The 23,695-nt window shown below is 43.2% G+C and overlaps 1 protein-coding gene across 2 annotated transcripts in view; it reads right to left on the bottom strand.

Annotated features, from left to right (window-relative positions):
* Window positions 1-23,695, bottom strand: part of ADAMTSL1 (ADAMTS like 1) — a 1,031,718-nt gene that overhangs the window by 214,766 nt on the left and 793,257 nt on the right. For both annotated transcript variants that reach the window (XM_060155110.1, XM_060155111.1), the window contains one exon: window positions 17,796-17,925. In XM_060155110.1, coding sequence (XP_060011093.1) covers window positions 17,796-17,925 — 130 coding nt within the window. The remainder of the gene's footprint in view (window positions 1-17,795; window positions 17,926-23,695) is intronic.

Genomic DNA, 23,695 nt, shown 5'->3' with positions numbered 1-23,695 from the left:
AGGAGAGGAAGCAGCTAACTATGGAGGCTGGCTGTGATGAATTGCGTCAGTGCTGGGACACACACACACTGCGATAGGCAGCACCTGCTCTTTGCCGACCAAGAATGTTTCTATTCACACAGATGTTGCACCCACAGGACGCAGAGAGCAGCAGCCCGTGTACTCTCTAGCCTTGACGGGTGTCTTCTTGAGGAGAAAGAGGAAGGCCGTGCACAGATGTTTTCATATTTGACCACATGAAAATGACCTAAAGTTATTTTTCCAGTGAGGTTCAAAGATCTCTTCAAGTAGAATGTACGTTTTCCTCTTTGATGTTTTGTTATCTCAGGATTATTATCAGACTGAAGTCTGACTAAACTTAAACCCTCATATTAGGATTTATTTTGGCTTATTAAATCCCTCATTTGTTCTTGATTATCCATGATGCTCATTTATTGCTAGCACTTTTATGCCTGGAACACTATGTTTAAGCACGCTTGCATCTGAATAGTGCTGATGAATTGCCCTGAATCCCTGAGTGACGTGCATCAAGCAGGAGACGTGTGTGCACGATGTCAGACAGTCAGACTGACCCAGAACTTTGGATTCCAACAAATCAGGGATGGAGTCTACTTCCACCTGTGCTTTCTAACTTTGGGCAAGTTACGCACTTTGAATGTCAATTTCTTTATCTGTAAAATGGGACAGCAACTGTGGTAATAGCTTCCAGTAGTTACTGGATGCTTGCTATGTACAAGGTACTGTATAAGAACTTCACACGTACTTACTCATTAATCCTCACGGCAACCTAAGATAGACGGAATACGATTATGTCCTTTTATATATGGGTTAATGAAGTAATGCGACCAAGGTCACACAGCTAGTCAGTAGAGATCCAGGATTCAATCCCAAGTGGTCTCCAGAGTTTTGACTCTGTTCTTACCTTCTACCTTGCAAAGGTGCTGGGAGCAAAACATCACATGGTAGCTGTCATCATTATTATTGTTGTCACTGTTGTTATAATGTTATTTCTCTTGCACAAGAGAGGCCAATAGGAAGAATGGGTCTTCAGGATTCTTTTTTTTTTGCCTATTTGTGGTTCCTTGAAATGACTGCTATTGCTACACCCAAATCAGAGCAACTACTTTGGTATTCACTTGTGCTTGCTTTATCCCACACTTACAATAAGGAACAGTTTGGTTTCATGCAGCTCAACATTCCCCAGGCCACAGAAAATTTTCTAGCTGCCCTCTGATCCTCAGAAAACACTGTATATTTTTCTAGTTAAAAAAATGGAAACAGTGGGGCAACCTGGTAACTAATTTCTGAGTAAGAACAGTGGAATCCATTTGACTTCCAAAAAAACTGTGGAGAGGATTTCTATCCCACGCCACGTGGAGGTCAACTGAGTTCCTAATTCTGGACTATCACTCATTCATAAATTACAGGAAAACCCTCATGTTCTATGAATTTTCTCTCTTTTCCTTTCATGTCCCACTTGACTCCCTACCCTCTACTCTTCACCCTCAAAGAGTGAGGAATACTTTTCTCATGGATTGATATGCTGTCTTTGGAAAGGATCAAAGACTTCTATCTGAGGTAACTGGTATCTTCTTAGATGTACATAAACTACTCAATTCATTTCTATAGTGTTCATAAGGTAGAGAGAAAGAATAAAAACTTCTTTCATAGTTTGGTGGGAAAATCCTTTCTTATCCTAGTAAAGAGTACGTTCTGGCCACCTTGGACCATCTGGGTCCCCTACACTGTCACCTGACTCTACCTCTTAGTGCAGTTTTAGCACTGGAAAACTCTTATACAGGGCCTATAACCAGGCCCTCTAAAAAGTGCCTTACGTACATTAACTCATTAATGTGCACAGAACCCCACTGAGGTAGGTATTATTTCATCCTTACCTTACGGACAAGGAACCAAGGTCAGACAGGGGTTAAGTGACTCGCTCAAGTACACATAACTGCTCAGTAGCAGAATCAGGATTTGAACTTAGGAAGTCTGGCTCTAGATCCTACATTCTGACTCACTATACAAGTTTCTGGAGTCCACCTGTTTACGACAAACACCGAGCTCGAAGTTGGGAAGCATCACTTTTCAGCCTTTTCGCTTGAGCTCGGCTAGCCATGGCTACTTGGGCAAGTCACCTTCGACCTGTCTTCCTTCGCAGATAAGATGAAGGAATATTACATTCTGGGATTCTACAACCCCAGTCACTGAGGGAGACTCATTTGTCAAATCGTTAGATTCTAGACAAGTCTGTCAGCCAAATTCCTCACCACTTTCTGGCTTTTTAGAGTGTAAAGAATGAAGTCCTGCCATCCTTTGGTACTGATGCTACTGATAGAGCCGACTGGGAAGTGATGAGAATTTGATGGCCACCAAGCTCTTCATGTGACCATGATGCCTCAGTCCCTGGAAGCGAAAGAATCCAGCTTCCAGTAACTGGTTGGCAAAACTGTCTACAACAAACAAGGATTCCCAATGATTCTTGAGGACGATGCGCTCACAGCAAAGTCTCTTGGTCCATCAGTATTATCTGCCTCGGACCCGGGCACGGGAATTCGGACTGGAAACCCTCCCTGTGCTTCATTGTTTAAACTGGCTTTTCAGGAAGAGAGAGTTCTTTATGAGCAAACGGGTGCATTTGATGTTCAGAAAACCCATCCATTTCAGACACTGGTCTGTCCAGAGAGGAGGACTGGGGGCTCCCAAATGCAATAAATAGCAAACGATGAGACAATTATGGGACTGGCATAAATGCTGGGATAGGCTGACATTTAGAGTTTGCCTGTGCTCAGAGAGACAATGGACAGGGAATTTTACACATCTGAGGATGAAAAGATGCAGCCAGATGTCATGACCGAGCACGTAAGATTTCAACGCACTACCTTTCTGTGTGTCAAGAGAAAGGAATACAATCCGTGGGCCCACTTTCTAGACCTAAATATGCAGCTGCAGCAAGGCCGTGTGTGGTGAAAAGTAGTCCACATTGTGCCAACCTTGCTCTGACCAACGACCCTCCTGGAGAAGTTAAGCACGCAGGGGTGAGCTGGAATACAGCACTTTTCTTTTCTAGATCAAGGGGAGGTCGATCCAGCCCACAGGTGGTTTCACTTCACTCCACCACGGGTCAGTTATATCGTCAACCTCCATTAAATGAAAGATGAAGTGCGTGACAGTGTCCATTTCCACAGAAGGCGTTTCTAGGTGTGCCTGGGATGGGCCTTCAGGAGGCCCGTGGAAGCGACTAGCGGGTAACGTAGGAGAAAAATGGAAGCTTTCCTGGCCCCCAAACTCTTATCTTACTGTCTGCCTCCGGTTGCAAACAAACAGCCTACCATGAGTGCCAAAAAGGAAAAGCCACAAAATCGAGCTTGACAGTGGGGAGCGTCCTGTGAGGAAGATCTGGCTCCACTATCAGCTTCTCTCCCACACCATGATTCTGGCATCACTTTCCTCACAAAAAGAGCATTGATAAATGGTATCTGTCTAGTTGTGGTGGATTTTACATCAATAAATACCTTGCTTATAACAGTTTCCTTCTGTGATTTTCCATAGCTTGATGAAGCTAAAATTGTACAAGCTCTGGGCATTGCAGCCTTTGATTTTTGCCGGCTTGCTCAGCTGCAGAAGGAGTTGAGGCAGTTAAAGTGTGGTCCTTGGGTGGGAGTGGAGGTGGGGGTGGGATGGGCGATAGACCACCCACAGAGGTTTTGTTAATTCCGGGAAATTTCTCAGTAAATGTGTCAGTGACGCATAAGCTTCATTTTCTATTATTGAGAACTTTAACTCCATTTCTCAAAGAGCATCCCGGATGTATTTAGCAATCTACAGAGTCCTGCCACATACACTTGAGTTGAAAAAAGGAGGAACCGGTGTCTGGCGTGTGGGGTTCTGCCAAGGCCAGGGCACACATCTCCTTTTTGTTTACTCCTTAAACCTCAAAACAGCTTGTGTGTCAGTTCCCAAACCGAGATTTCTCTGTGATGTTTCTGTGTGCTAAGCCAGTCTTGCAATGACATCTGCACAGTAAGCAAGTATCGAGGACTGATTAGATAGTGGCGCCCTGAAAACCACTCCCCTGGAGTATCTCACAGGGCAAGAGAAGAAGAGGTGGCTTAAAAGATGAAATAAAGAGAGAGTAATAATTCAGTATCCTGTATTTACATAACTCCAAGTCACACAGAACTCGGAGAACTTTGCAAAACTGTGTAATCTAAGAGCTCTTGACCCTGAGTTTGCAGCTGAAGGAGATGGCAGGTTGTTAGTGATCCTTCTGTTTTTCAGAGTTTTCTACCATTGCCTGAAGATGCAACACAAATACATTGCCCTACGTTCTCGGTCCCTGTTTTGCATCTCTTGAGCCATCAGAACTGTCTGAGGGCAGCACGGTACCTTGGAGAGGACAGGGAAGTTACAGATAAATGATCGAGTTTCAAGTTCTTGTGTCACTCACAGGGACAAAGATCCAGCAAAGCTGGTAGTAAATAATCTGACCTATTTGAAACAGTTGGTAGAGCTGTTATTGCATTATATCATTATGGGACATAAATACGTCAGCTTCCTGTTAATTAACTGAGAGCAACCAGAAATGCTCTTGTAATACAGGGGAATCAAGCGCTTTCAGGTTCATCTGGAAGACTGAAAGGGGACAGAAAGCAGGACACAAAGCTGTCCCGAGGGCTTCTGAAAAACCTGGATTGGGACTTTAGGGGCGCTGTCTAAGTAGTATATCAATAATATGTTAGATTAGAATTTTAGGAAAAAATACTTTGACATCTATAAGAACAAGAGACTCACTGAGCTCAGTGATCACCTTCTCTGGGTCACCCTCCCCGATCTGGATGAGGTGACTCATCTCAGTGTTCCCAGAAGACAGTCATCCGCATCTCTGCTATGGCCACTGTGATTACGCATTGTCATGATCTATTTGTGTACCGACCTCCCAATTAGCTGTTAGTGCCTGGCCCCAGGGTCTATGTCCCAGACTTGTGTGTTTCTTCAGGGCCTGCAACACAGCAAGGATTTAATAAATGTGTGCTTAATCGAGCTGGATTTTCCCTTCACCAGCAGAAAATGCTCCCTCTCCCTGGGGGCTAGAGCTTATTGAATGAGATATAGTCAAGGGGCAGGTATTCTTAGCTTAGACTGGACAGCCCCTTCCCTTTGTAACAGAGCTTCCCCCTCCTTCCTTAAGGAAAAAAGTGGAGAGCCCCAGTTCCTTAAAGCACATACAAATCCACCCACATCCTCCAACCCAGGCACAACTTCTTACAGAGATATATATTTAACGAAACACACACAAACGACACAGCCAATACCTATGACTATTCACTGAGTGCTTCATGTGTGCTAGCTGCTATGTCAAGCACTCAACGTATATATCCACACAACAATTATCCAAGAGTTAAAGACAGAGGATCTGAAGCTCTGAAGAGTTAAACCATCTGCTCAAGGCCAGTGAGCGAGTAAAATCCCAGATCTGTACGATTCCCAAGCCCGTGCTCTTAAGGCTAGAATGACGGCATGGGGCTCAGTCACTCATACCTTAGTGTGAATGAGCTTAGGTAGTTCTGTTTTCCTAACTGTTAAGTTGAGTTGAACTGAATGAATTGGTGGCCGGGGTGCCGGCAGGGAGAAAAAGAGCTGAAAGAATTGGGGTCCTGGCACGGTGGTAGAGAAAGGTCATTTGGGAATTTGGGTAGTAAGAGGGCAAGGTGATTAGGATTAAGTCTCTGGGGGAGAGAAGAAAGAGGTACTAGGAAAGAGGTTCTCAGAGAAGAGAGTGGCACGGAAAAGGAGGTAGGGACCCACCCTGGGGAAAGAGAAGTGTGTGTGTGTGTGTGTGTGTGTGTGTGTGTGTGTCTGTGTGTGTGTGTGTGTAAGAGAGTAATGATGTTGGTAATTTACAACACAAACAGGCCATCAGCTAAGCATAAACTAAGCCAGTGGTTGTTAGCAGTGGCAAAGATGCAAAGGTCCAAGGTAGCCACCAATGTCTTCCAGATTCATAAGCCCGGGCTGCATCTCTCTGGATGACTCAGTATTTCTTTATAAAAATGTTTTCTTAGGAACTGAGTGCTTTACCGAATGACTCAGTGCTGGATTTTAAGAAATCCACTTTAGGTCTATTTGATTTTCCTTTTAGCATGGTTCATTTATTTCCTCTATATTTCGTTTTGCCCTGAGATGTGTATGTTCAAAAGAATTTTTCACTATCCCTTAAGAATTAGCTTTTACCAAGAGTCTAGTTCTACCCTTGGCAATTGAGGTATGAGATGAAAGCTAACTGCTGGAGATAAAGAAAGAAGAGCCTGTAAATTTCCCTTTGTTATCTTCACTAGGCTATAAACTACTATGGGGCTAGGAGGACTGGTTCTTTTCACTGTGGTAATTCCCATACCTAGAGCTTAGTGCCTAGAATAGGATAGGGGATGGGTGGATAAAGGGATGGGTGGAAGGAGGGAGGAAGGGATGGAGAGAGATAAGGAGGGAGGAATGGAGGCTGTGTAAACATCATTAATCGAGGCAAAGAGCGAAGCATAAGCTCTTTAGTAACAACTTTGGAATTAAACATAATTTGTTCCAAATATGAACCTGCTGCTGGCTAGTTATACGATCCCGCTAAAGACCCAGTTTCCTCAGCTGTAAAGTTAGGACAGGGATAGTAAATCCTCATAAAGCTGTGGGGAAGATTAAACAAAATAATGTACGGGAAGAGATGAACACGGTGCCCGGCATACTGTAAACTCCCAATAAATGGAAGCTATTAGGGAAACCCTACCCTGATCAAAGACGGCCCATGAAGATGTGTGAGGATGCAGGGGCAAGATGCCCTGAACTTGTCTGTACCCTGGGCTGGATTTTACTTCATCTTTTCTTTCCTTCTCTCTCCCACAAGTATTTGAGGAGACAATTGGGTAGGAATAACACTATTTATGTAAGCTTTCTGATTTCTCCCTGACTTCTCACAGGCTTTTCCAACCATCGGGACACAGCTGCTCATTTCCAGGACTCATGCCTCACTTGCCCATGGGCCTTATTTCCTTCAATCATGTCACACAGGATATTAACTTTTTAGGAATATTTGGACTCTGACCCCTCTGCTCCCACTTCATCAGTTCATTGCTGTTCTTACAAAACACACCTTGTTGGATTAGGTGTTAAAATAAAATGGAATATCCCAACAACTGCTACCTTTTGCAGGAGTGATGGAACCCACGAGCACCAGCTGCTCTGCTTTCTGTTCTAGAACTGCCCAAGGGATGAGGCAAAGGCTGTACAGAACGCTGCCTTGAAGCTCGGTTCTATCCACGCCCTCCCCATTACTCTGCTCCCACACTAGCTGGTTAAGAAAATGAAGGAATAAACTGCAATGACTATGAAATAAACATGAAGGTCTTTTTATATGATATGTTTTCCTGAATAGGGAACTAAGAGGGATAGCAAACCCTTATTTTTATTTTATTTTATTTTTTCCTTTTTTGCGGTACGCGGGCCTCTCACTGTTGTGGCCTCTCCCGTTGCGGTGCACAGGTTGCGGACGCGTAGGCTCAGCGGCCATGTCTCACGGGCCCAGCTGCTCCGTGGCATGTGGGATCTTCCCGGACTGGGGAACGAACCCGTGATCCCTGCATCGGCAGGCGGACTCTCAACCACTGCACCACCAGGGAAGCCCAAGCCCTTATTTTTTTGAGCATCTACTCTATGAGGTAGGAACTGGCTGAGTGTTTTTTGAATGTGACCATCCTTACAACCCCTCCTCCCCCTGGAGGAGGAGTTATAAAACAATTATATCTGTTTTACAGTTGAGGACAACTGAGTCTTAGAGAGGCTTCCCGGACTGGGGCACGAACCCGTGATCCCTGCATCAGCAGGCGGACTCTCAACCACTGCACCACCAGGGAAGCCCAAACCCTTATTTTTTTGAGCATCTACTCTATGAGGTAGGAACTGGCTGAGTGATTTTTGAATGTGACCATCCTTACAACCCCTCCTCCCCCTGGTTCAGACAATTATATCTGTTTTACATTTGAGGACAACTGAGTCTTAGAGAGGTTAAAGGAGCCAACCCAGCGCCACAAAGCAAATAAAGGAGCCGAAATCTATCTGACCTCAAAACCCACGATTTCTCCCTAATTCCGGGCCTTCTCCTGATTCCCAGTGGGGAATATTTAGCTCTGGCAATGCCAAGTCTCCTTTGGTTCTTATCCTGAAGTCACCCCAAGTATTGCCAAGATTCCTATTAGGAAAAATATGGTGTCTGATTAAAAAAAAAAATCATGCTAAGATGATAATGAACTACCAGAGGCACACCATCAAAGCAAACCATGGCTTTGGTGTTTATCACCATTGTTAATAGTGGAATAAGTGTCAAGTTCTATGCGACCTGGGCGGAGGGTCCTTTGTGGCTCTTTGAATGACATGAATAGCGACCTCTGGCCATCCAGAAAGGCGGCTGTGTCTATCCACTTGGGAACCAGAGTCGATAGCAGTACGTGACAGAGAATGTACCGCCTTCCACGGTCCTAACGTAGAGCCAGTCGCCTGTGTTTGTGTCTGTCTAGGTCCCTTAGATAGTCACTCCACCAGTAAAACTAGAAGCCCCACTCAATACGCTATAATGGCCTATATGGGAAAAGAATCTAAAAAATGTGTGGATATGTGGATATGTATAACTGATTCACTCTGCTGTACACCTGAAACTAACACAACATGGTAAATCAACTATGCTCCAATAAAAATTTTAAAAACAGAACACTTTCAAACTTCAAAAAAAAAAAAATACCCTAGGAGCCCCATGAAAAAGCAGTGAGCATCTGGTGGGTCTGGAAGCTGTGTTAATCCAGTGACAATCACTCTAGGCCTTTTTGTGTCACTAACACAAACACCAAACAAAATTCCTTGCATTCCTGGTAGAGATAATTAGGCACAATGATGAAGAAAAAAAGAAATGGCAAAGACAAGAATAAAGGAAGAACACTGATTCACCACAGGAAACGTAGTAGTTAGCTGGACTCTGCTTTGTAACAGATCTTTCTGTAAGTGTGGCAGATAACCCAAGAACTTCCTGACCTTGGACTGGCGCCATGATGGGAATAATATTTCCAGATCGAAGAACTGTTTCTGAACGGTATTCTCCCCCAGGTTACTAAGCACACATCAGAGCATTCTCTTTTTCACTCCCTCATCTTTATGTTGCCTAAACATCTCTTTGTCTCTATCTCTTTCTCCAGTCTTTTCCCTACTTCTCTGTTTTCCAAGTTTAAGAAACACAGCAACAGAGCAGATTTCTAACTCTGAGGTCATAGAAGAGCTCTTCATCTCAAATTGCGCGAGGTCTTCTTTCAAAATTTCCAAAGAAGGTATCGGGTACACTTAGGCAGCAATAATTCTCATTGCAAAGCTTTGGCTGAATCATTGCTTGACTTTAAATCGTTACTTCAGTACGTTAGAAACACTGGATTATAGGGAAAGGCAAAAAAAAAAAAAAAATATATATATATATATATATATATATATAGTAGACAAGATTTACTTTGGGAGTCTCCACTCTACTTCTGCTGAGAGATTTGTAAGCTAGAAGGTTTGTGAACTGTAAAACTCCAATGTTTCATCACCATACCCATAGCAGAAAGCTACCTGGTGGTGATATTTCCATCCCCATGGTGCTTATGAGCAACGGGATTGATGACTGGTACAGATATGTCAGCTCCTAAAGCAGTGAAGAATGCAGGAGGTTGTTTAGTTTAATAACTATACTTAGGAGGGTAGTACCCAAGATTAAAAAAATATAATGGCTTCTCCAGGACCATTCCCCAAACTCTGGCTTTACCTGTTTCAGGGAACAAGGTGGGTTTGTTCACCCCTGTATCCCCAGCACAATGCCTGGCACAAAGTAGTAGTTCAATAAATATTTGTTCAATGGAGGTTGAATGAAGACAAGTTCTAGTTCTAAGGCATTATAGTAAAGAGCACTGTAAAATTCTAAATCCAGGGATGAAGAACATTTTGTATCCTTTTACATATGAACAAACAACATTAAGGTATTCTAAAAATGTTCATCATTTCAGTGTTTCACCGTCCTTGCTGCCTGAAAGCTCTCACCTACATTTTTCTTATGGAAATATAAGTCTTGTCCCCTGTAGACTTCTCAGGGCTTCTTAATTTATAGTTAAAGCCAGTTCCTGTTTTGTGACTTATAGAGGTGCTTTGTCTTGGGGACTTAAATTTGACTCAAGGTATTTTCCTAATATAATTCACCTTTTCTTTCTTTCTTGAAAAGCTTCAGGTCTGTGGATAATCATCATAACCTTCAAGGAACCACAAAATGTCAGAACTGGAAGGGCCTCCGGGATCATTGAGCCGCACCTCTCATTCCTTCCTTTGTGATACCCTTCCTTGGAGCTCTATCCTCCTGCCAGGTGTATGGGCTGAGTCCACATCATCCTGGGTTCAATGTGGAGGCCTACAAAATGCTAACATACCTAGGACAAGAGGTCTTCATTAATTTTACTGAAAACGGAATGGTGTAGGATACACAGAGTACACTACTTATTTGAGACACTGCATGAGAAAAGGAGCAGATGCCTATGAGGCAATAAAAGCTAGCCACTGTTACTACTTTAGCTCTGTTGGATGAGCAGCCAGAGTCATCTTTCTCCAAGCAAATCTGACTGTTCCACTCCCCTGTTTAACTCCCCTTAATGGCTCTCCATTGCCTATAGGACGTAAAGTCCAAACAACTTAACTTAGCGTACTGGGCTATCCTGCAGCTGGTCCCTGCCCACCCTCTAACACTAGCTTCCATTTCTTGTCCTTTCCTTTGTGTCCATGTTTTTCTTTATGCCTGTAACATCTCTTCTCTCCCTTCTTCACCTGGGTAACTCCTGCTCATGCGTTATGATTCAGCACAGGCGTCACCTCCGCCAGGAAGCCTTCCCCTCAGCCTCACGCTCCCACAGGACCTTGTGCTTGCCTCACTCACAGAAGTTACTGTTTTGAAATCTTCCTCCAATAGCTGGTAACTCTGTTAGAACAGGTTTTGTCTTCTAGTCCTTTCTGAGGACCAAATACAAGCAGACTGCTGTGCATGAAGATGCCCAGTGCATTTTTATGTTTTACTGAATTGAGATGTAACACACTTTCTGCTGTATTTTTTGTTGTGCAGAAGATTAATTTCAGTCAATGGTTTGTATAACGGCTTTGCCAGAGTCCAGGCAGAATTATGCGGTCTAAAAGGCTGTCCGACCACATCGATGTTAAGAAACAAGGAAAGCTTCCCTCATCAAGTGACATGATGAGAAGGTAGAGCCAATCCCTTGATTTTTACCCCAGATTCACGCAACAGCTAAATCTATGCTGGTAACTTCTAATACCAGCAAAGCTCATTTCACAGAGGTCTGTGGTTGATATAACAGGTGATGTGTAACCATGGAGAGGGCTCTCATTAGGAGAAATGAAGATTTAAGCCCCAATGCAAGCATACATGTGATGGTTACCCTTGTGGATGTCAAAATGCTGCTGGGGACAATTCTGATCACTAGGCCAGCACATTCCTGGGTAGAGAAATAGCAGAGGCTGCCACTGAGCCAATCAGGCCCAGCTGTTAAGGAACAGGTCTTGGCAGGTTCTTCTGTCCATCAGTGGAAGAAAAGAGAGAGACAGTATAATTATGCATCTGGATTTCCCAAAGAGGATGACAATAGTAGTAGTATTAGATTTCTAAGGACGTCTGAACACGGCCTCCAAATCTGGACTCAATTTCTGTGGACGTCAGTGAGCTTTGGTGTGCTTTTGCTTTGAGCACTTAAAAGTTAGCATGGACAAAAGGCAGCATATGGAAACTTTGGGAACCCAGCAAAAGATAAACCAATATTTAGAGAGCATGTTGAAACGGTAACCCTTAAAACAAATTGTCAAAGGGGTCGGTTCCTGGAAAGCTTTGAAAACTCCATCAAGTAAATTAAAACACGGTCGTGTAAAAGGGCGACACCTTCTGCTGTGGCCATTTTAGGCTAATATAAAAGAAAATTCGGAATTGGAAATCATTCGCTGCTGGTCTGCATGGATTTTGTTAGTGTACAATAAAATAGGCATTCTGCAGTTTGCTTTTAAAGGGGACACTGTGATCTTTAAGATGTTTTTCCTTAACTTTCTCGTTTCAGATAGGGATCCTCAAACTTCTTTTATAGTTCTTGCTGGTCCTAGGAGCCACCCTAGGTCGGAGAAAAGGGAATGGGATTGGGGTGGGGGGCAGAAACCAAGTACTATTCCTGGAATTATGGGCTTCTTTCCCCCCCCTTCACTGTTTATCTATTCTGCACCACTCAGCTGTTCTCTGTTGCAGAGAAATAAAAGTTTAGTTTAAAAAGTATGTTAGAACAAAGCTGCAGAAATTGCCTGGAATTTCCTTCATTTTCAGCCATCTGGCTTTCATTGCGTACTTCTTTCCCCTCCTCCACGTACGTTTACCAAATCTTTTCAACACACGCTGGCCGAGCTATCAAATGTTTATAATTAATAACAGTCAGACTCCTTTTTTTTTTTTTCTTTTAAGGGAGTGCTTTCTGGCTTTCCTTGGCGGCTCGTGTCATAACTATTATAAACAAGGGAGATGGTCAGTAAAGCTTAATTATTAAGACGTAGTTGAATAAAAGAGAAAATGGAATCAAATTGAAGTCCTGAATACAAACTAAAAATACTTCTCACCAAAAATGAAAGGGGAAGGAGAAGAGAATTAATTTTTCTAAGTGTCTACTATGATCCTATTTTAGAGATGAAGAATCTGAGGATCCGAAAAGGAGTATGAGCTCTCGAAGGTCACATAGCTAAATGTGACAGAGCAGGATTTGAACACAGGTCTTAATCTACCTGCGGGTTTTTATTTTGGTGGTCTCAGGGACGGGGAAGATGTTTAGTGCATGTTATTAAGGGAAAAATCAAGTTGCCAAACAATATGCATAATCCGATCTCATTTACAAAGGGAAGAAAATCTTATACATTTGTATATGTTCACGTATATATACAAATGCATGGAAAAAGGTCTGGAAAAGTACCGAACCATTAACAGTGATTTTCTGTGGGAGAAGAATGGTGTGGAGCTGTAGAGCGTGGTGGTGAAAGGGGAGAATGTGCCTTTCTTTCTTCACAACTTCTGCTGTGCCTGAGTGTCAAAGAATGAGAATATTCATGTATCACTTGTGGAACTCTAATACTTAGTTTTTAAAGTAGAAACAGGAGGCTGACCACTTTCCTAATGACTGATCTTAGCTCCTTTTAGGATATTTCTTCCCTTACATGGATCTAACCCACCAGTGAAGGTGGGCAGGGTTGGGGGGCTTCTAGACGCAGATTACTCAGAGGGTTGTAAAGGCACCTAAAATAATTTTTCTTCCGTGTGCTGATACCTTCTTTGCTATCAACTTGGATGCAAGATTCTCACAATTGTCAGCTCATAAGCAAACATGGTCCTAATTGCTTCTGGCCAATGGTAGGCCAGGTCGTTAAGGGATTAATACTGGCCTCGCTGTACTACCTTCCAATGCTCCCGACAGTCAAACCCCTCCCTGGGTGTCCACTCTCCCCTCTGATAAAAGCTTGTCTTCGTATTCTTACTCCGAGGATACTTTGCCATACATGGCTGCTAACATAAAGGGTTATTTATCTGAAGGCTATTTATGTTTTAAATTGATACGTAAAGCCTTAAACATAAAGAAGAGACTCTAATAATAACATTTTCAGCACCATCTGTTGGGTGGGAGGGACAGGATAAGAAGGATGGAGGGGAGAGAGCGCACTTATTAGGGTCGAAGCATTTTGCTATGGAAAAAATTTGACCCTATAGTCCTTACACTCATTTATTCAATAAGCACTTAATAAGCACCTACTTCGTGTCAGACGGTATGCTAGGCGCTAGATGGATAGAGAGGAGGATTAAGACATAAAGCTGAGAGCAAGGACTTTAAAATCTAGTCCTCTTCCATACAGATGGCCAACAGGCACATGAAAAGATGGTCAGTATCGCTCATTCTAAAAGGCAAACCAAAACTACAGTGGGGTACCACCTCACACTGGTCAGAATGGCCACCATTATAGAGTCTACAAATAATAGATACTGGAGAGGGTGTGGAGAAAAGGGAACCCTCCTACACTGTTGGTGAGAATGTAAATTGGTGCAGCCACTATGGAGAACAGTCTGGAGGTTCCTTAAAAAACTAAACATAGAGTTACCACAGGATCCAACAATCCCGCTCCTGAGCATGTATCTGGAGAAAACTCGAATTCGAAAAGATAGATAACCCCCAATGTTCATAGCAGGACTATTTATGATAGCCAAGACAAGGAAGCAACCTAAATGTCCACTGACAGATGAATGGATAAAGAAGATGTGGTACATATATACAATGGAATATTACTTGCCATATAAAAGAATGAAATGATGCTATTTGCAGCAACAAGGGTGGACCTAGAGACTATCATACTAAATGAAGTTAAGTCAGCCAAAAACAAATATCATATGATGTCACCTATGTGTGGAATCTAAAAAGCGATACAAACAAATTACAGAACAGAAATAGACTCACAGACATAGAAGACAAACTAATGGTTACCAAAGGAGGAATGGGGGGGCAGGGATAAATTGGGAGCTTGGGATTAATATATACACACTACTATATATAAAATAGAGATACACACTACTATATATAAAATAAACAACAAGGACCTATACTCAAATCTTGTAATAACCTATAATGGAAAAGACTCTGGAAAAGAATACGTATATATATGTGTGTGTGTGTGTATATATATATGTATTACATATATACATAAAACTGAATCATTTTGCTATACACTTGAAACGAACATAACATTGTAAAGTGACTATACTTCAACAAAAAATTAAATCTGCATTAAAAAAATCTAGTCCTCTCCAAGAGACTACTATTTTTTTATGTGTCCTAAAAAATGCAGGCAGTCCATGTGCACACACAAATTGGTACAATCAAAATACATCGTGTTTGAGAACACGGCCTTCCTGCTGTGAATAGCCAGGCATGAGAATATACCTGCCTGAACCTGGTGGAAGTTGGACATGTGCTTCTGATACCAGCTCTGTCGATCACACAGAGGAAATCAGAAGGTGAGTTTCATCTCAGAAAGATTGCCCAGATAGGACATTCCCTCTAGCGTCTGTGGTATTCTCTGTGTGATCTGATATCACACACAAGAAGAAAAGCAGCTTCCTTTGGTGTTCAGTAGGACAAATAAGTTCCTGGAAAAGCTACTTCTCTTAACCAGTGTCACCTCTTAGAGACATAGGCCCAGTGACCAAGACTCAGAACATCATTTCTGTATATCCCACAGAAAATGCTATGGTTTTTTTTAAACTGGCAGCCCATCAGGGAATACAGGGATCACTGTAAATGTGCAGGGAACACTGATCCACGTACAATAAGAATTGTGAATTAAAGATTTAAATTAGTCCCAAATGAATAGAAGGTGCTTGGGAAAACGACACACTGCCATGCCCCTACGAATACATTTTCTCTTTCATACACATCTGACATCAACATTCCGAAGGAGGGATCTTCCCTGATGTCAGACTGAAATAGTCCACAGGAGATGCACCTCTATACACTTTTCATTTTTAAGATGAAACTCTGTTTTGGCTCTTGGATGGGAGGTAAAGAGAGTGAGTCACATCAGGCCACTTTGGCCCCCTTTGTTGTTTCAATTAGCATCATTCTACAAACACTCAGCTACGTATAGTTAGCCCAAGAAAACCATGCCTGCGCGCAGTAAGACATCCAGCCTGTCAGTCTGACGGTTCGCTGGTGGACATTAAAGCAGAGTTGACCTGGAGCAAATGCAATAACGTTAAGTCCAAAAGAGTCCTTGTCCTGGAGACAATAAAAAGGTTGCAAATTAAGCTTATCTAATTTAACCATAATCAGTACTTGGAGGGTGGGAAGTAACGTCTTGTGTCCTACTCCTTCTGCTGCCCCAGGAAGGGAGGGGTTTAGGGGTTGTAAGTCCCAGAAGATGTGCAGTCTGTCCCAGGTACTGACTCCTCGGCCATGCCTCAGCTCATCACAGCATTTGGATGTCATTACACCACTGGAATGTGGTTAGAAAGACCCTCATGCTTGTTTTTAAAGTGACGGTAAATAGGTAGAACAGAAATGATATCAATCATCAGCACAAAGCAGCAGTAACAGCAGTCCAACGCTCCTGCCTACAGAGCCATGAAGAGTTATGGGATTACTGGAGCAGGACGTGGTGACCTCAGATTATCTCGCGCAGCTAATTTATTTTGCAGATACGGAAACAGAAGGGGCAGACGTCTTGCCCAATGTCACACAGCTAGTGGGTGGCCGAGCTAGGATGAGAGGCCAGGCTTCCTGACCTGCCAGCCAAGGCCCTTGCAGGCTGTCCCTGCTGTACGTCTTCTGCTGCTTCCTAGTAAGGAGACTGCAGTCAAATGGAGGGGTTTGGATCCCTTGCCCATGCAGCAAGGTCCTAGACTCACTGACAAACAGTGAGGTCAGGACAGAGATGTGCACAGGGATAGAAAAAGAGGTGTCTCAATATTCTATGCACTGGATCTAGGTTTTTCTTGGCCCAGCTCTTGACTCTATGTTACGCTGTTACTCCCATGGGTGGGGTAGTGCTCCCAGCAGTGGCTAACTGATTTTCTGGTTGCCTTGGAGAATACGGCACTAGTGGCCCGCGTCACTTCTGCATTTGAAGAGGGAAGCCAGGCCCACCCTTCAGACTAATATACAGAATAACTCTGGTGATGAGCAGGAGCGTGTCACTGTGGGATGGTGCCCTGAGATGATCCAAGAAGGCCTGCAGTCTGTATCCTCTAAGGCCCCGAGAAAGGCATCTAGTTGGCTGAGAAGTAAGACAGGCAGCATTAGCCTGACCAGAAAACTATCGTTAACTCCTGTAGGCAACACATCGCTTCTCCCAGGATACCTTGCAGAAACAGAAGAAATATCCTTCAGAAATAGCAACGCTCTCCGTATGTAGGACATGACCCGGGAACATTCTTCAGCCCATCAGCAGACTTGAAAGTCTGGCTTTGGTTCTTTAAATGTCTCCCCTTTGAAACCAGAATCATAGATGAGATGGTTTAGCTTCTACAGAGACTTGCTCCAAACACGTGTATGAAGGAAAGTCTCTCAAGACCCCATAACATTGCGTAGGCTGAAGCAGTGACTGGATTGATGAACTAAGGCTCAAGGTTGGATAATAATGAGACCCAGGCAGGGCTGAACAATGATATGCTCTAATTGACTTTATGCATGTGGAATGACAGACGCACACCCCCGATCATGCTATAATGAATCCGCATGCTGTGTGTGCATATAGATTTCACGGTGGGTCAGTTATACCACCCAGATCCTTCAGTTCCTGCAATCCGCAAGCCAATCTGTTACCAGGGTGGGAGGGCTCGGGGACACAGGCTGAAAGGTGGCAGAGACCGTAAAGCCTGTAGTCAGTTCTCATTCCCTCCAGGAGAAAGCAGCAGTGGGGCCTGTGCACATACCAGCCACACCACGGGGCTTTGCTTCAGTGCACGGAGCATGAGCTTCTGCACCCTGGACCACTGGGCTGGAATTCCAAAGCCCTGGTTTCAATTAAATTCAAGTGGATTTGACTAAAAGTTTGAACTGACGCTAATTGGTTTTCAAAACACTGGGTAACAATAAGCGTTCTGGTCTTGCCCATGGACAGACGTACCCCGTTCTGAACATGCTCCTGGGCAGCAGGGCGGCTAGTGCGCCTCTTACCTTGCCGGGCAGGGATCCAAACTGCAGGATTTCAGGAGCTGGGGCGGCCGCTGGCTGGTCACGCACAGGTTTTCATCCACGGGCTCCCGTGTCTGTTTGTTCAGGCAGATCACCACCGCCTCCTGGACACCTGTGTACAGATCACACTGTCAAGGCCAGAGTGGGCGTGTGGGCGGTGAGCAAGTGTAGACAGGGCAGCTGGTGGGAGGTCTCTGCGACTGGGAGGACTTGCTGCGTGTCAGGCAGTTGAGAGTCCGGGGCTGCCCATCTCGTCAGGCATCGAGCCGTCTGAAGAAGGCACTCAGAAGTTTTTGCCCCTTAAGGAGGGCAACTCCGCCAAAGTGGGGAGGCTGCTCCCAGCACTGCTGAAACGCTTAAAAAGATGCCACCTGGCTATGCAGCCGCCAGTGCTGAAACAGGATAATTTAAAGCAGGAGAGCAGGTTGACCAAAGTAATGACCCCAAGACCTTCACACATTGTATTCTAATCAACAGGAGATGACGGCATTTGGAAGGCAGGCCCAGAGCCGTGTTTGAATGTCCAGCATTCTGTAAATTGCTGTGCTTCTGGGGCCTTGCATCTAGGGCTTTGCTGGTTTCCTTCTGATTCGGGTTCATTTCTTTAGTGACCTAGAGCAGCTTGGCAAGTTGGAACAACGAAAGAGAACAAGATGCCTAATGACGAGTGACATCCATGGAAGACAATGTTCCCACTGTCACCCACATGCCCCTAACTACAGACCTAGTAAAACAGGAGTTTGAGGAGCGACTGGCGTACAGTTACTTGGCTCTTCCAAGGTGGGGTGTAGGATCTCTCATGGAAACTTTCATGGGACAGGGACACATGTAACCATGTGTCCAGATATAATGGACATCCTTGTCTTGTTTCTGATCCTAGAGGAAAAGCTTTCGGTTTTTCACCATTTTGTATGATGTTAGCTGTGGGCTTGTCATATACGGCCTTTATTATGTTGAGGTACATTCCCTCTCTACTCGCTTTGTTGAGAGTTTTTATCATGAATGGACCTTTTCATTTGGTCAAATGAATTGAATATCGTTAAATTATATTAAATTTAATGTAATATCCAGACATTTCATCCTGCTTCCCAGTCATAAAAGCAGTAGCAAAAATCCTCTGAGTGAACATTATTAGCCAAGTATTGAGGCTAGGATCCTGACATGCCCCATTCAATCCTCTCAACAACTCCATGAGGCAAGCACCGCTTTTATCCCCATTTTACAGATAAGGAAACTGAGGCTTAGAAGGGTGAAAAAACTTGTCAAGGTCATACAGTTGATAAGTGGTGAAACTGTAGTGGCTGTGCCTTAGCACTGGAGCGTTAATGACTGACAACGCTAACATTCAAAAATACTAAGAGGATGTTACATCTGCTGGAGATCTTCAGGAATAAACTAGACATTTGTCTGGAATCATCTCAGCAGAATTCAGTTTAAAGAAGAGAGGACATTCCTGATAATTTGCTTTCAGTCACTCATAGCTATATATATAAAGATATGTACATCTAAATGTACCTATGTGTTGCTAAATATTTGTATGCAGTTATAGCAGAGTATGTGACAATCCATATACTAGTTTTATATATAAATACACATACATTTTCTTTTTAAAATCTTCTGCATTGCTTCATCAGATAGTACCTAATATAGTACGACAGACCTATCACTTCTCAGCCCTGTCGCTTCCCTCCTCCTATCTACCCTGTGTTTCCCCAAGAAGTTATCACCCCAATCAACAGGCTAATGCTTTCCAAGGTGACGTCACACTGACTTCGAGAGGTCACTCAGCAAGCCACCATTTAAAAAGTGACATTTTAAAGCCTGAATCAGAATCGCCTTTCTTTTTTCCTCGGAAGTCTGACAAATCAAACACTAAAAAAAAAAAAAAATCAGTCACAATATTTTCCCTGTCAGCTTTCTTTTTTCTAAGCCTTTTACGAGCTTCAAAAATTTAATTTAAATATATCACGGCCAGTTCAGGGTGAAGCATTTGAGATTTATGCTAGACATTCAAGATATTCCATCATATTCTGGAATGCTGACTCCAGGGTGTCCTCCTGGTTGCAGCTGGAGTGAGCCACTTGAAATTCATGGTATGATGATATAGCAAAACACTTCACAAGAAATTGTTGAGATCTTCATGGATACTTCCCACCAGAACAGTCTGGCATTATTAAGGTCATGATGACAAGGCGCTAGATGAGGCCAACTGTTCCATACAGAATCTAGAGCTGTGATTCTGTTTGAAATTAAGGTTTCAATTCATTTGTCTACCTGGTAGTATTCCAGAGATTCTAAATGTTACTCTAAAACAAAATATATTTTGGCTTTAGTCAGCTATTGAAGAGCTTATGAATTTGAGTTGGCAATCCCTGAGGCAGGAAGTGACCACAGGGCTTTTGTCACCTGCCTTACTTGAAAAGGCTTGCTTGAGGCAGGGCACGTATTGGGGGTGTATGAGTAATGTGACCTGTTTCCACTTTGTGAAATCCTTGTTTACAGAACTGAGGTCCTTTCAGGACTGCATGGAATGGGACTGCAAGGGTTAAAGTTTCTAAAATGACAGCAGTAGTCTTCCGAGATACACAGAACACATTTACATGACCCCAGCCAATAATCCTAGCTCAGGATAAAAGTCACCTTCGGGTTGGTTAAATGCTGAGATTAAGAAGCATTCTAGAGTTACTACCTTCTAATCTAACGTCTTCTAGAAGGATGCCCTCGGCCTCCGCAACACTGCATTCAGGGTCTGTTGTCATAGCATTCCTAGATGGGGGGTGTGGGAGGCTAAGGGCAGAGCTCCGTCGTAATGAAGGAGGATCTGGGACCAGCCCTGTGGTCAACACACAAGAAATTTTTGTGGCATTAATGAATGAGATGCCTAAAGGGCAGGGCATTCCAAAGCGGAGCGTGCAATCTGGGCCAAGGGGCGGTGGGAAGGAATGGGGGCCTGGAGGAAGCAACGTGGCGTGAGGGAGCAGCCCTGGCATGGGGGTGTGGGAAGCTGGAGAGGGAAGACGTGTGAAGACTTTACCTGTCAGTTCACAGTATACTGGACTCAGGGCAGTCGGGCCGGGATGTGAGAAGTTAGCTCATCAAGTCTGTGCTACTTCCCAAATGGGCTAATTTTTGCACTGAGAAGGACGTTTTAAACCAACACAGAACACACGTGTATGTATGGTCCTTTCCGATTCTGAGTTTTCCTTTCTTGACAGAAGCAGGAGGAGAGGACTCATAAGGAAAAGGGAGCAAGATGCACAGGATTTCACCTTTTATACTTGCTGAAATCAATTTCAAGTTTTCCTTCGGCTAGATTTTTTTTTTTTTTTGCGGTACGCGGGCCTCTCACAGTTGTGGCCTCTCCCATTGCGGAGCACAGGCTCTGGACGCGCAGGCTCAGCGGCCATGGCTCACGGGCCCAGCCGCTCCGCGGCATGTGGGATCTTCCCAGACCGGGGCACGAACCCGTGTCCCCTGCATCGGCAGGCGGACTCTCAACCACTGCGCCACCAGGGGAGCCCCTTCGGCTAGATTTTAACGTCGATTTTACCACCTAGGAGGTCAATAAAGCTGTTCAGGTTCAAATCTACTCTCCTTGACTACACCTATCCGTTCACATATGGAAAATTAAAATATAACCAGGAGATGTTAGTGAGACAACAGGACACAGATCTGAACAGGTTAGGCTCACTTTCAATCTTCCAGAAAATGGGATTTTCAGTGTTTATATCTCCCAGAATAGCAAAATTGTTACATGATATTTGGTGACAGCTTGGGGAAACGCAGCCACCAACTACAGCCTGAATTACTAACTAGTTCCTTCTGGTTGCTACCTCTGCTAGGTGAAAGGTTACTTTTGTGTCTATCCAATTTCATCTCTTGAGGTTGCAAAAACAATAAAATTAGCTAGACTGGTCTTATAACCCCAAATTGATTTAAAATCTATGTGTTAATCCTGCAGATTTTTGATTGGCTTCAGCAGGAATGATTAAAAATATCTTCAACCTTGTGGGTTATATCTTAGTGAAAGATCAAAGCTGGTAGTACCATAAAATGTTACTGCCAAACAATGACTTCAAAATATACATATCCCGTATACCAAAATAATTTTTTAGTGTGTTTGGGCACCATATGGACCATGGGACCCGAGCATATTTTCACCACTTTGGAATTTTCAACTTTTAACATTTTAGGCATAGATATATTACCTTGGCACAGCGACACAACTGTAGGTAAGTGTGCACAGTTGTCGACAGATAAAGACCTAACTGGATATAAAGGATGTACACTTTCTGTTATACAAAGACGCTCAGTTCCTACAAGCCGACATCGTTTGTGTATGAAATATACAACTCTTATTTCCAGATCAATAGCTTCTGAAAACCTTTTAAAGGAAAAACATTCCACATACTCTCTACGCTTTGAATTTTATACCCCTGGTTGATCAGCAGCATGGTTAGAATCTTAAAGAGAAAGGTATCTGGTCATTTATATATTCCATTACAGCATCATTTTTCCCATCTGCTCATAAAGTTCATGGCTTGACTTATAGCTGAGAATCATAACTGAGAGATCATAAATAATCTTATTCAAAGCACATTCATTTTAGACTAAAGATCATGATTGTTCAATTCAGGTGATCATGGAAATTGGGGATATGATCATGGAAAGTGGAGATAAACACACACCATCTGAACTCTTGAGTCATTCACTATGTTGGAAAGAAGCAACTGTAGCCACTGCTGTGTCCTTTCCACCTGGCCTCTGAGCTCCTGCTGGGGCTCAGAGATCACCAAAGCTTATTTAATACTTCTCCCTCATTAAGCATGGAAGAAAAGATGCCCTCATTGTGAGTGGAGGGCACCACAGGACATGGATTAGCGGAGTTCCAAGAAACTGTCTTCCAGAATCAGATGGAAAATTCTAGGTTTTAAAATAATAGGCTCTCCATGAAAACACTTAAGAACTCCATGGTTTGAAATTGGAAGGCTTAGAAACGAAACGAGAACCTCAAGGTCAAGACTATTAAATGCTTACGAAGCGACCTAATGGAGAAAATTGATTTCTCTGCTCGTACTTGTTCCATTCCTTTTCAACTACGCATGAACAATTTGGGCACATGTATTCTGACATTCCCAGTAATGAGAAAAGATGCTTTTATAAAAGAGTTTCCAAAATGTCATGGTTTAGAAAACAGTTTGGGGAAATAATTTTAATACAGATATTTTTATACCAATTAAGTAAGAAACTTTGCTGGGAATGCAGATCCTTAATGTGACAACAGGGGTTACTGATAGCCAGTGACAGGGATTTGATGGGAAGTCAGCTAGCGTTTCCTCACCTATCAAAATCTCTCTTGGGAGTAGACACGGGAGACAGTGTCGACATGCATCTAATGCATTTTCTACAGTGGTACGAAAGATCGTAATCTTAAAGAATTAATTGTTGATTTAAAATGCCTTCTTCTCCCACTACAGTTCCATTACTAACACCTGAAATAGAAAAATCACTGAATCCGTTATCACCATGAACTAGACCTAAGAGAACCAGGTCAATATACATGGAAACATTGAACATTATTTAAATAATATTCGTTCAATGAGAAAGCTTCAGGAACTCTCTAAGTGCTTAAAGAAGTGAGGTATGATGAGAAAAGACCCTTGACAGAGAAATGAACAGCAGGCCTAGTCCCAAATGTCACTCACTAGCTGTGTGATCTTGAAAAAGTCACTCAGCTTCTCTGCATCTCAGTTTTCTCATCTAGAAAATGGCAGTGGGGTCAGGATTCTTTAAATTCTTTCCAGTTCTAGGTAACCACAGTGTTATCATTGCCCTTATACACCCTTTCCCTTTGTCAATAGATATTACTCTGGGAATCAGCT

This window comes from Lagenorhynchus albirostris, chromosome 7 (assembly GCF_949774975.1).
Source record: "Lagenorhynchus albirostris chromosome 7, mLagAlb1.1, whole genome shotgun sequence".
Taxonomy (NCBI): domain Eukaryota; kingdom Metazoa; phylum Chordata; class Mammalia; order Artiodactyla; family Delphinidae; genus Lagenorhynchus; species Lagenorhynchus albirostris.
The sequence above is the reverse complement of the archived record's forward strand: the minus strand, read 5'-3'. Positions and strand labels throughout refer to the sequence as shown.